Source organism: Otolemur garnettii, unplaced genomic scaffold, assembly GCF_000181295.1.
Source record: "Otolemur garnettii isolate 467f Iridium unplaced genomic scaffold, OtoGar3 scaffold00152, whole genome shotgun sequence".
In the NCBI taxonomy this organism is placed as follows: domain Eukaryota; kingdom Metazoa; phylum Chordata; class Mammalia; order Primates; family Galagidae; genus Otolemur; species Otolemur garnettii.
In genome coordinates, this window is record NW_003852547.1 from 4,288,272 (window position 1) to 4,301,336 (window position 13,065).

The 13,065-nt window shown below is 49.6% G+C and overlaps 1 protein-coding gene across 1 annotated transcript; it reads right to left on the bottom strand.

Moving 5' to 3' along the window:
- Nucleotides 1-2,640: 2,640 nt before the first annotated feature.
- Nucleotides 2,641-10,760, bottom strand: KPTN (kaptin, actin binding protein). Its single transcript, XM_003799556.3, has 12 exons — nucleotides 10,423-10,760; nucleotides 9,991-10,073; nucleotides 9,782-9,866; nucleotides 9,645-9,699; nucleotides 8,116-8,191; nucleotides 7,926-7,999; nucleotides 7,550-7,659; nucleotides 7,395-7,472; nucleotides 6,173-6,248; nucleotides 5,277-5,412; nucleotides 5,005-5,187; nucleotides 2,641-2,881 (listed from the first exon to the last, which is right to left on the bottom strand). The coding sequence occupies exons 1-12, from the start codon at nucleotides 10,643-10,645 to the stop codon at nucleotides 2,753-2,755; spliced, it is 1,308 nt and encodes a 435-aa protein (XP_003799604.1). The 5' UTR covers nucleotides 10,646-10,760; the 3' UTR covers nucleotides 2,641-2,752.
- Between the last annotated feature and the right edge of the window lie 2,305 nt (nucleotides 10,761-13,065).

Consider the following 13,065-nt stretch of genomic DNA (forward strand, 5'->3'; position numbering starts at 1 on the left):
GGGGAGAGGGGGCGGGCGGAGGCGGCCCAAGCTGCTGCCAGCCTGGGGTTCAGCACCAGAGGCAAAGGACAGCAGCGGAGGGCGCTCGCGTGTGCTTGAGTTTCAGAGACTTCTCCTGCCCCCACCCCCCTCCCCGCCCCACACAGTCTCCAATCCATACAAGGGCCAAAATATGCAGAAGCAGCTACAAATAGTTACAGGCCCCCAGAATGTTTAGCTGGAGTCAGATCCAAATTCACACACTGTGCCTGCCTACATACCCCCACAAAGAAGGTCAGAAACAACCACAAAGACACCCATTAATAATAATAACAGTCCGAGTGCAGTGGTTTATTCCTGTAATCCTAGCACTTTGGGAGGCTGAGGTGGGTGGATTGCTTGAGCACAAGAGTTCAAGACCAGTCTGAGCAAGAGCGAGAACCAGTCTCTACAAAAAATAGAAAAAACTAGCTGGGCATTGTGGCAGTTGCCTTTAGTCCCGGCTACCTGGGAGGCTGAGGCCAGAGTTTGAGGTTGCTGTGAGCTATGATACCACAGCACTCTAGCCTGAGCAACAGAGTGAAACTATGTCTCAAAATAATAATAACAGCTGCCATTCCTACAGCACTGAACACCTGCTAGGCATCCTTACAACATTTTTCTTTTTTTGAGACAGAGTCTCACTATGTCGCCCTCAGTAAGAGTGCTGTTACATCACAGCTCACAGCAAACTCTTGGACTCAAGTAATTCTCTTGCTTCAGCTTGGGACTACAGGCACCTGCCACAATGCCTGGATATTTTTTTGTTGATGTTGTTGTTTAGCCAGCTCAGGCCAGGTTTGAACCCACCAGTCTCAGTGCATGTGGTCAGCGCCGTAACCACTGTGCTATGACACCAAGCCCCTCATAACATTTTTTGTCAGCCCCTGGCACATGTTGATTCAATCAACCCTGTGAGGCAGCTGCCATTCAGACAAGGAAACTGAGGTATAGGGTAGTGAATATTGCCTTGGACTCTACACCTTTAATAGCCACATTAGATGCTGCCCTAGGCTGAAGAAGACTGGGCATGAAGTCAGGAAGTGAACTGCAAAATCCCAAGTAGGGGCCCCGGCTCACACTTACCTACAAGCACATGAGCGCGTGCGTGCACACACACATCTCTCCAGGGTGTATCCACCACAGACCCATACCATCACTAGGCTTACCCCAAACCCTACACCAGGACATGAAGTGATGGAATGGGGGGGCGGAGGGTGGGGGCCCTGCTCATGCCCACTGCCAGTCCTGACTGGACACCCTTGGGCCAGCTGCCAGGAGAGGGAGAAGATCCAACTCTCAGCAACTTCTCACGCCTGGGCCTGCCTTCTGGGAGAGGGGAGGAAGATAGGAGTGGCTAGGAACTGGTGGGCTCCTATCTTCCCAAACCCACCATAGAGAACTTGTGGGTGGGTCTTCAGTCAGTGCTGGTGGTCAGACTTATATGGCAGGAAGCAGACAGATGGTGACTGTGGTTCTTGCCAATCCTTGACTTCCCCCCCTCCACCCACCACTCCTCAGGAAGCTGATGTCCCACCCAACCCCTGCCCTGGGGAGGAAGCTGCCCTTCCCCCAGCCTGGATGCTGCTCAGGAATTAGTCCCCAACCCTGCTGACCTGGATTCTATTCCTGGCCTGTGGGTGGGGGAGGGCAAGACTTTTTTCATCATTCCCGCCTTTGCTCCCTGAGATGCAAGCCTCTGATTCCTTCTCCTGGTACCATAGAAAAGACCGCAGGAGGGGGCAATTCCTCTAGCCACAGGCTGGGAAAATTAGCCTTGTCTCCAATTGTCTGGCTGGCCAGTCCTATGCGATTTTCAGATTAAGTCTAATGTTACTTTTCAGCAATGGCATATTCTGGGACCTATCTGCTTGGGCCTTGCCTCAGGACTCTGCACTGGGATCTAAACTCAATTACCTTCTTCTGGGGTCTAACCATAGAAGTTTTGCTGGAGTTCAACATTACCTTTATTCACAGGAGGTCCAGCTTCAGATTCTCTGCTGCAACTGGACAATGGCTTTCCCATAGTGGACCTTTCCATCCACAGGATTCCCTCTGAGGCTCAACTCTCCAGCCTTTCCACTGGGATCTAACCTCAGATCTAGATCTTTCTACTGGAGTCCATCCTCCCTGTGGGGATCTAACCTCAGCTCTCTCTACTAGGGTCTAACCTCAGACCTTTCCCTTACATTTTACAATGTCTATTCCCTAGTGGTTTAACTTTAGTCTTTCTGCTAAGGACTAACCTCATTTCTTTCCTCTGAGGTCTATCCTAGGATCTACCCTGTGTCCTATTTCTAGGTATAACCTTGAATTCCTCAACCCCCTGGCCAAGTCTCTCTCCCTTCATTCTTCTAGGTGAATCTGGCACCAACACAGAGTTTGGCAGGGGTTCAACAGATGCTCACCAAACCAAAGAATGAAGACAATGTGAGAGCTTTGTTCCTCTGGACATAAATAATCATTAGCTGATGAATCTCTTGGGGAATGGAGAGGGTTGGGTAGGATCAACCCTGTTTTCAAACAGGGACATTGGGGCACAGAAAGAGGAGCGGATTGGCTGGGCTTACAGGACACACTGGCCAAAGCCAGACCAGGAACTCATAGCTCCACCATGCTTGGCGGGGGGTGGTGTGGGGAAAGCATTCTCTCCTTCAGGACATCCCTCATCAACAATTGCAGGTGAGTACCCCATGAACTGTCCCAGGTCTGGGAAGAGTGGATGGGTGGGTGCTCAAGAGGCTGGGTTCTCAGCAGGCCTTGAACCCATTCCCTCCCCCAGCCCTTGTGACTGATGTTTCCTCTGCTCCACTTGATGCCGAAGCCGGGTCAGGACCAGCTCTGAGGCCTGGATCAGGCTGTGCTGTGGAGAACAAGAGGAGGAGAAGAACAGAGCTGAGAAAGAGCTTAGGGGTACAGGTTAGGCCATGACAGGATGGCTTATTAGAATTAGGCAACTCCAGAGGCCAGGAACTTGACCAAAGTGGGAACACAGAGAGTAGACCAGTGTAAAATGAGTCTCTGTGATAGGGGTGAAGGCTAGACCCCTGGAGGAAGGCCTTAAATGAACTTCTAGTGGGAGGGACAAAGTCTTGACACAAATGCAAGGAACAGAGATTAGAAATCCATGGAAGCAGGGCGGCTCCTGTGGCTCAAAGGAGTAGGGCACCAGCCCCATATGCCAGAGGTGGCAGGTTCAAACCCAGCCACGGCCAAAAACTGAAAAAAAAAAAAAAAGAAATCCATGGAAGGGAATCGAGAAGGACCAAAATGAAACTGGAGAGAGGCTGAGGTTAGAACAAAATGAAACTAGAGAGAGGCTGAGGTTAGATCAGACAAAGGTAAGACACTAGCAGAAAAGGATAGGTCAGCAGAGCAGAGAAGGGGCAAATCATAGGGGAAAGAGGCCTGGATCAGGCTGTGCTACGGGGAACAAGAGGAGGAGAAGAATATATCACAACATAAGGGACAGAGTTAGAGCCTAGTTGTAGGGTGTAAGGTTATACCTTAATAAAAGGAACAAAGACAAGTCCCAGTGGTCATAAAAAAATGGCTTGAAATAGAATGAGGGATGATGTGATGGTTAGATCACAGTGCAAGGCAAGTCCTTTCTCCCACAGTGGAACTGGTCTCTTCCTACAGATGTAACCTACATGCTTTCTTGGGGTCTAAATCTCTCCCCTAGAATTTAGCCTATGTCCTTTGCAATAGGGTATAACCACAGACCTCTCCGTTGGTTGGCCTCAGTCATTTCTGCTGGGGTCTAACCTCAGTCTTCATCACTAGGGTCTAACTTCATTCCATTTTACTCAGGTCTATCCTCTACCCTATCCCCTGTGGTCCAAATTCAGACTTTCCTTTGGAGTCCAACCTATATCTTTTTTCCTCTGGTCTAACTTAGACCATTCTATTGAGGATCAGAATGTAGGAATGGAGCCAAGCAAAGACTACAGAGGAAGCAGCAAATATTAGACCCCAGGAGAAATGAATGAGGATCTAACCTGTAAAAGCCCTGGTTAGACCCACACCAAAAAGGACCCTGGAGTTAGACTAGGGGGAAGGAGAAGGCAAACATAAGATTAGGAAACGAAGGCACACCATATTCTAAGGCATGGGACATGGGGTATAGTGACATTGGTCAGAGGTTAGACCACGGTAGTTGGAGGTTAAACTGCAATAGAGGGTCCATGAGAATGGCTGGATGTTAGACCAGAACAAGGGTAATGGCAATGAGACAGTTGTAGAAGGGATAGAGGTAAGTAAGATCACAGCAGAAGGTTGGACGTTAGACTACAATGCAAGGGCTTGATCTCAATAGAAAGTTTAGAGGCTAGACCAAAGTGGGACATGTTCATGGTTAGGCTACAGCAGAGTGTTGAAAACTTGCTGGAGAAGGACTGCAGGTTATACCCTGCAGGGAAAGGGTAAGAAGCATGACTTGGAAGTTAGATACTCAACGGCAAGTTGGAGGTTGGCCTGCAGCTGGAGTTAAGCTGGTCAAAAATAGAGAATAGAGTCAGCAGCAGGAAGGAGAGAGCCACAGGTGGAGCTGGAGAGCAAGGAAAGACTGCAGTGGAAGGATCAAGGTCAGATAACGGCAGGACAGATCTGAGGCTAGGCTACCATGAAGGGATGGAGTTCCACAAAGCATGGGCAATGAAGGACAGAATGTAGGAAGGCTTAGGGCAGGCCAGGGGACCGGGGTAACAGCTGCCACAGCTAAGCCCCCTTCACCAGAGGGTGTCCCTGCTGTGAGGGCTCACAGTTGCAGAAACAAGTTCCTCACCTAGGAGGTGACCCCTGCCTGAAGGTAGGGCTCTTAGGGGATCAGGCTGAGACTCCTCTTGGGCCCCTCCTGCTCCTTGTCCCCTAACAGGTCTCCTATCAGAACTCACCCTCAGGAATGCAGGTGAACAATGCTCCTCCCCAGCCCCCTGCCCTCACAAGCTCTGCTTCTAGGGGACCTGGCCTGAGAGCCTGGGTTACCTGCAGGATGTGCACGCCCTTCAGGGAGACCACGGCAAGCTCCCGCAGTCCATCCCCAGTCAGGTCCACATGAGCCATGGCCAGCAGGGGACTTGAGAAGCTCCGTTGCCACAGCAGGCGGAAACCACACTCGCTGTCAGGGAGCTCTGGGTCAGGGCCCCAGAATTTGTAACAGAGCAATTCCTGCAAGGGTGAGGGGCTGATGTCACACAGCTTGACAAGGGGTGGTGGAGGGAGACAGGTAGGTGGTGGCGCCATCCCTCAGGTCCCACCTGTCCATAGGTGGCCACCAGGACTTCTGGCTGTCCATCCAAATCCACATCAGTGACCAGGCCACAGAGGACGCTGTCAAATTGGTCACTGCCAGGCAGGAGAAGCTGGTCCTCAAGGCCTCGGCTCAGCAGGTCCCTGAGGATCCCAAATGCATTAGAAAGACTGAGGTGAGGATGTTGTGCCCTCCACCCTTAGCAGCAGATCCTGAGGTAGTCACCCATATTGCTGCTTCCCTTCTCAGGTCTAGAAGCATCAATTCTCCTGTGGCCTGGACACCCTTGTCTCTGGTTTAGACATCTTCAAAGATGCAGCAGTGGGGTCAATCTGTTCACTCAAACTGTTTACCCTGTGGACTATCTCACTCCCAAATGGAAGCCCACATTTTTCCACCTGGAAATTCAGACACACTTGTCCCTAGTCTGGACACCCACACTGCCCTCATAGAGCTTGAAGAGAATTTGGCCCTGGCTTGGGCATCTTCACTGTCCACCAGTGGGTGGTGTCCCAGCGTTGGTACTTACTAGCTCATGAGAGCTGACTAGGACATTTTCAGCAATTTGTGCATCCTGTTGGTAGTTTGAAATCCACCATGGTGGGAGTATTTACACCAGAGAAATTGGTAAACAGTACAAATCTGGGCTTTTCCCATACATAGGCAATGATTAAACATTTGTCAGCACACCTAGTCCTCCCACTCCAGTCCCCATGCCAAGGCCACAACATAATCCCTACAAGATCTAGACTCAAATACTCATAATCCCCTTCCTGGCTCACAAATACCTCTACTTGTCCAGCTCTAACAAACCTATCCAAAGGGACTTGCTGTTGAGAATGACAAGGTTAGACTGCAATGCAAAGATACAAGGTTAGACCCACATGGCCCAGGTCCCCTCACCGATACACCACTGCTGGCTCCAACATGCTAGCCACGAGCACACTGTACTCTTCCTGCTGTGGCTTGTCCTTGGTCTCTGGAGAAGAAACATGAGTGGGGAAGGGGGTTCTGTGGGGGCAAGTTCCAGGTGCCTCCTCATACCTTTCCCCCAACCACCCGCCTGTGTGAAGAATACAGGTGAAATTTCAAGAAAAAGACTTAGGGGTTTTGCTACAGAGGGAGGGTCAGAGGTTGGACTACAAAAAAAAAAAAAAATAACCGAAGTCAGACAGCAGAAAAAGAAATAAGTGTTAGATGACAGTTTAACAAGTCTGAGGTTAGACCACACTAAAGAGACAAAGGTTAGATAATAGCAGAAAAGTCTAACGTTAGAGCACAGTGGGAGGAGGGTCAGGGAATAAATCAAAGTTGGGGAATAAGAGTCAAGACCAACCTAATGGACAGAAGACAGATCGTAGTTGAAGGGACAGAGGTCAGGTCAAGGAAATGAAAGTAAAGAACAGACCAGGAACAGACCAATATCTGGGGGGAGAAGGTTAGACCCTGAGTGGTAGACAGTGACAAGACAAGAAATCCTGGGGTTAGATTGTAACAAGAGACATAGTAAGCAAGCCAGAGCAGGGAGTAAGTCCAGTGAGGAATGAAGTTAGATCACAAAGGGAAGGGTGGAAGCTCAACCCTACGGTACTGGCCTAAGGTTAGACCAAAGTGGGAAGATAAGATCTGGGTTAGACCACATGGGCTGAAAGTTAAATTCAAGGCAGGTGGAGGCTACGCATGGTGTCTCATGCCTGTAATCCTAGCACCCTAGGAGGCTGAGGTGGAAGGATCCCTTGAGTTCAGGAGTTTAAGACCAGTCTGAGCAGGAGAGAGACCCTGTCTCTACTAAAAATAGAAAAATTAGCCACATATGGTGCTGGGTGCCTGTAGTCCCAGCTACTCAGGAAGCTGAGGTGGGAGGATAGCCGGAACTCAGGAGTTTGAGGTTACTGTGAGTTAGGCTGATGCTACAGCACTCTAGCCAAGGGAAACTGAATCAGACTGTCTCAGAAAAAAAATTCAAGGGGCATGGGAAAGAGGCACCCTTCAAGGCTGGAGTGGAGGGTGTAGGATAGGAGGAAGGGATGGGGGAGCTGGACACTTTGGGAGAAGGGGTGCAAATTTGGGTGGGGGGAGCCAAGCCTGCAGAGAAGCCTTCCCCACTCCTTTGCCTAGAGCTCACCCTCAGGGGTTGAGAGGCTGAACACGATCACTCGGGAGATGGGGCCATCCTGCAGGGTTGTCCATGTCTGCAAAACTTCTGTGTGGAGAGCAAGGAATCAGAGCCTTGCTCCCGGTACCCCACCAGCCCCAGCCCGGGCTAGCCCCAACCCTCACCTTGACTCTGTTGGTCCACGTGGGCAACACGGACATAGCCACTCTGACAGCCCACAGCTGAGAGGCGCCGGGATGTGCCAGGGAGGTTGTGGACATCAAGCCAGAGGACACTGGTAGGTGGGTAGACATCCCTGGGCCCCAGCCCACACCTCTGCTTCCCCAGGAGCACCCATCCCCTTCTGTTTTCTTTGGGGTCACCCCCATTGAACAATTTCTCTGAAGTCATACTGCGGCCTGATTTGTCTGAGTTTATCCTTGTTGCCCAATTTCTGTAAGGTCATCTCCCCCCACTGCTGTCCTTGAGGTTACTCCCACCACCTGATTCTTTCAGGTTGCTGCCCTGGTCCCCGCTGGCCTCTTTCAGGCTCACTCCTACCTACTGGTCAGGTTCGTGAGCTCTGGGAAGAGGTTTTCCACAGGCTGTTCCTCAAACTGATGCAGCCCCTCGTTCTGGGGAAACCAAGACCCACCCCACCCCATGTAAAGTCAGAATTCAGCCTCATGCACACCCCCCAATGCCAGCCTGTGGCAACCCCCCTCTCCAGGCACGTCGCCCCCTGCCTCACCTCCTTGTAGAGATGAATGGCCGGGTCATTCCCACTCAGGAGAAATACCGTCTCCAGTTGATCCCCAACCTGAACCCTGAAAGCAGAGAAATCCAAAACCCTAATCTGATAGAATCTGAGCGTGGTAGGATCCACGCTTTAGAACTATCCTCTTGTAAGAATGTTGCCTGTGAGAATCCTAACATTTCTAACATTTTGGGATCCAGACACTGGGCCAGGGCTAGAATCTCAGGGCTCTATCTCCTTAATACTTTATCTCCTTGAAATGCAGAAACTGGCCCTCACAGAATCTCACAATCATGGAACTGCAGAACCTCCAATCCTGGAATTGTAGAAACTTAGCATGCTAGAATCTCGCACTTCCAGTGCCTTCCCCTACTAATGTCTGCACTCAGTGGATTCAAGAATGGAACAGAGAACTCCAGAATGGATTGCAGAAACTCAGAATGCTAGGACTTCTCTAACCTAAGACTCCAGTATTCTGTAAGTTCTGTTTTCTGCTTCCTTTGAAATAATAGAACTTATAGAATTTGTCATCATGGATATTCAGGTTTATGGAACAGGAGAACACCCAAATCCTAGCATCCAGGACATTAGCACATTAAAATCTTCAGCTTCTAGGATTCTAATCTGCTAAGACCAGAGAGAGGCTGGTCAACTATGACTTACTGATCAAATCCAACCCACTGCCTGTTTTTGTAAAAAAAGTTTTATAGAAACACAGCCACACCCTTTCATTTACATGGTGTCAATGGCTGCTTTCTTGCTACAAAGGCAGAGTTCAGTAGTTGTGACAATGACTGGCTTTCAAAGCCTAATATTTACTCTCTGATCCTTTACAAAAACTAGTTTACCAATCCCTGTGCTACACCATTGGTGTTCTTGAATGGAATTTGGAACTCTAGAATGGAACTCATGTACTTTGAGATTCTTGGACCTTTATATTCTAAATGGTCTATATCCTATCTCCTCGAAATATGAGAATGTTAGGACTTTATCATTATAGAATCTCAACAAATCCTGGCTTCTATCAAACTGTAAAATGTTCAAACCTTAGAGCTTCCAACTCTAGAAAACTTGGCATCTCTGCTCTTGGAATGTCAGAATCTGGAATATTAGAATCTGGAATTCCTAGATGTCTAGAACACAAGTCCTCACTTAACTCTCAGACTAGCTAGTTCAGGAATGGCAAAGTCTGGTCTGTGGTCACTTTAAAGGCATGATGCTCTAAAAACCAAAAATAGAAACTGATTGTCTATGGGCAGAATTTCCATCTCCTGTTAGCTATAGCTTCCCAGCCTCTCACATACACACTCCTTACAGTATTATACTTGTGCCCACCTGCTCTTACATTCCCTCTCTGACCCCTAAAAGCATTTCAGTTTTCACCCCTAATTCAGTACAACCCCTTTATTTTCCAGATGGAGAAACAGACTCTGTAAATTAATCTGTAAGTAAGAAAGGCATTTGAGAACCCAGAGCTCCTATGCTTAGAGAAGGGTGGGGATGGGCACCCAGGGCACACTCACTCTGCATGGCATAGCTGGAAAGGAGTGAACTGGAGCTCCAGGTTCAGGCAGCTCTCTGTAGGGGAAGTACAGGAAGATGGGCACCAGGGACCTGCTGGGCCCCTCTCCCACAGTCCTTCCCTCCTGGTCACACTCACGGGCAATGGAGTCAAGGTTGTACTCGGAGCCAGGCTCATAGTCACAGTAGATGTTAAGGAAGGGGCTGCCCTTGTCCCCTGAATCCTAAGGAAGGAAAATGGCCTCAGGAGAGGGCAGGGGCAGCAGGAGGGAATTTAGGGTGGGCTCAGAAGGACCCACCATGCATGTAGGGAGGAAAACCAGGGCAGGTGGTGGGAGCTCCAGGTACCTTGATGAATGTGATCCCCACAACCAGGCCCCTCTTTGGGGGTGACTTGTTGAAGGTGTCAATGGAGACAATCTCTGCATCCACTAGGAGGGGAGAGTTCCAAGTTCAGGTTTCAGGCAGACTCATGACCCTGATATGTCCATTCACTGTGAGCTCTGACAACTGCAATTATCACGACCTCTGGGTCTGAGTGAGTCCTGATCACCATTGCCATGACCTCTGACCTCTGGGTACCAGTCATCCTAACCTCTAGATCTGAGGAATTCTGAAACTCTTTAGGCCCACTACTCCCGCCTCCTGACTCCAGTGATATCGGCTTTGAGTCCTTCAATCATCCTGCTCCCATTTCCCCATCATGGTGACCCGGCTCAGACAGCCTCACAAGCCTCTCAACACCTCGTCCCAGGCCCCCAGCCCCACTGCGCCACGCACCGGGGATGTAGTTGAACTGCAGCTCCTTGGCCACCGGCCGGATTTTCTGTCGGAGGTCTTGGTAGCGGAAGCCCAGCACCTTGCCTTTAAGGGTGGCGGCCAGCAGCTCCCCGCGCCCGCCGGCACCGCCTGCCAGCCCGTACACATTGCTCTGCGACGAGAAGCGCGTGAAGCTGTCCTCGCGCAGCGGGCAAGGCACCGCAGCCATAGCCGCCTCCCCCATCACGCCCTTCAGACACTCATTCTCTCCGCTGCCCGCACTGTGACCCGCCCTTTCCCATCCAAGGCTCTCGAAGCCACCAGAATAGCTCGGTGCCCGCCCGTCGCACAGACTGACGGCGTAGAGAAGCCGCCGTCGCTTCCCTTTACTAAGATGGCGGCCAGGTGGACTGCCCGGACCGCCCAAGCGAGTTTGCCCCACTGCGCCTGCGCGCTCATCTCATTTCCAGTCAGGCCCCAGGAAGGGGCTGTGAGCGGTGACTGTGACCAGAGATGCGAGGTGGTGGCCCATAGTTCCTCGCAATATGCTGTGTGGAAAGCCAATAATAATCATAAAATGTCATATTTCCCTTACGTACAGGAACTACTCTAATCGCGATCCATCTAACAGTTTATTCAAAACTCACAAGCAGGTTGAAATAAGTACTCTTAAATTCATTTTACAGGTGAAGGAGATGAAGCACGGAGAGGTAAAGTAACTTGCCTAAGAGCGCAGCTAGTAAGCAGCAGTCAATATTGGAATTCAAATAGTTCATTACTTTAATATCACCTTTAAAATCGTGAAATGTTCCTCTTACCCCAAGGAAAAAAGATCCAGTTGCCTATTCTGGCATATGATAACCACCTACTTTATTATTATTATTTTTTAATATTAGCTTTTATTTATTTATTTATTTTGGTCGGGGCTGGGTTTGAACCTGCCACCTCTGGCATATGGGGCCAGCGCCCTACTCCTTTGAGCCACAGGTGCCGCCCCCACCTACTTTATTTTGGCCCAGATTATCTTATTGATTCCTCACATTCACTCTATAGGGCCTATTGTTAAGCCACCCCACCCCACTCCTGCACCCACACCCAATGTACTGAGCTTTTCTCATGTACCAGGATATCCTTTACAAATTTATCTCACTAAATCTTTGTAAGAGCTCTACAAAGAGGTTTTACAGAGGATGAAACGGGTCAGGGACAGTAAGTCCCTTGATTGACAGTAAATGGTGGGGACAGATATTTCAGATATTACACTTGTCTCTAGAACACGAAAATTTGGAGATTCTGCACATCTGTGTACAATTTCCATTAGACATATAGGTCAGCCAACCGTCCAAGCTACCTTGAGTAATCTCTCCTCCATGCAGAAAGAGAACAAAACATATACACACACCCCAGTGGCAAGCTCTGTGAAGGCAGCCACTGATCTTCCCTGGCCTCAGCCAGATCTTGAACAGCTGGACCACAAGGCCTGACACAAAGCAGGTATTCAGTAAATGTGTCAAAAATCCCAACTATGTGCCAGACCCTTTGCTAAGTACTTGGGACATTGACACATAAGAAAAGGCAAATGGCACGTTCTCTAGGAAAACTGGATATGGAGGATGGTAAAAAGGAACAAGTGTGTGATGAAGTCTGGATTTGGTGAAGAAAACCTCCCAAGAGCAGGTCACGGTCTATGTTCGCAGGGCCTGGCAAAATGGAACGTGGCTCTAGTTCTGTCACTTCTGAGGTAGTCAGAAGTTTAGGCTTCTACCCTTCATAAACCACATTCACTTAATATTTGTTGAGTGAATAAGTGAATGAATGTATGGGTAGAGAATAGGAATCATCCTGTTCAGGTTTCCAACCCTAGCTGCACAGCTGACCCACCTAGAAAGCTGTAAGAAAAATAAATGAAAAAAATAAAATTTGACTAGGAACCTCAATTAATCCACAATCAGAGTGAGTAAGATCCAAGCTTGTATACTTCTAATGATTTTAAAAAGCATAGCCAGGGCACAGAATTGCTGATTTTGGTCACCAATGGCAGAAACAGGTTCTCCCGCTAACCTTCAGCCAAGCACCCATGGCAGATACTGGCAGTTAGTCTGGCTCACAGGAGTCTTCAGTGAGCCCTGGGCAGACATTATCAACTGACTAGAGCTATGCAGGGAACTGAAGCAAACAAGGTGTCAGGGATAGGCTGCTTTATCAGTCCTGGGAAGGGAACCCGACCTCGCCCACACTTCCTCCAGGCCCACAAAGCTACAGCACTTCTGCAGGAGTTGTCCCTGTTTTCCCCAGCAGCTCCTGCTCTGTGTCATGCTATCCCACCATGCTGTGACACCCTGCCTTCCTCTGGCACTGAGCCTCCTCTAGCCTGTCTAGTCCTCCACAGTGATGGGCTCAGTCCAGGGTTGGTTCTTACCTACCTTTAACAGGCAAAGGATCCTGTCATCTCCTCTCCCACTCCCCAGACATACTTGAGTAACGTGCTCTGCCCACCAAAGTCACATCCCTCCCTGGTCCTGTGACAGATGGAACACCTGTCACCAGCGCATTCAGACTTCCTTCCTTCCTTCCAGGGAAATGTGGACACGGGGTGAGGACAAGGGACCCAGTAGGCCTCTTCTACTCCCTTCCGACCAGAGCAGTTCCGACAACTGCTGTATT

Excerpts from the sequence above, each read along its gene's own strand:
- KPTN (XM_003799556.3), bottom strand. The coding sequence starts at position 10,645 with ATGGGGGAGGCGGCTATGGCTGCGGTGCCTTGCCCGCTGCGCGAGGAC. Across the intron at positions 9,867-9,990 it reads TGGGGATCACATTCATCAAG|GATTCAGGGGACAAGGGCAG; the intron begins GTACCTGGAGCT and ends TTCCTTCCTTAG. Across the intron at positions 7,473-7,549 it reads CGTGGACCAACAGAGTCAAG|AAGTTTTGCAGACATGGACA; the intron begins GTGAGGGTTGGG and ends CTCTCCACACAG.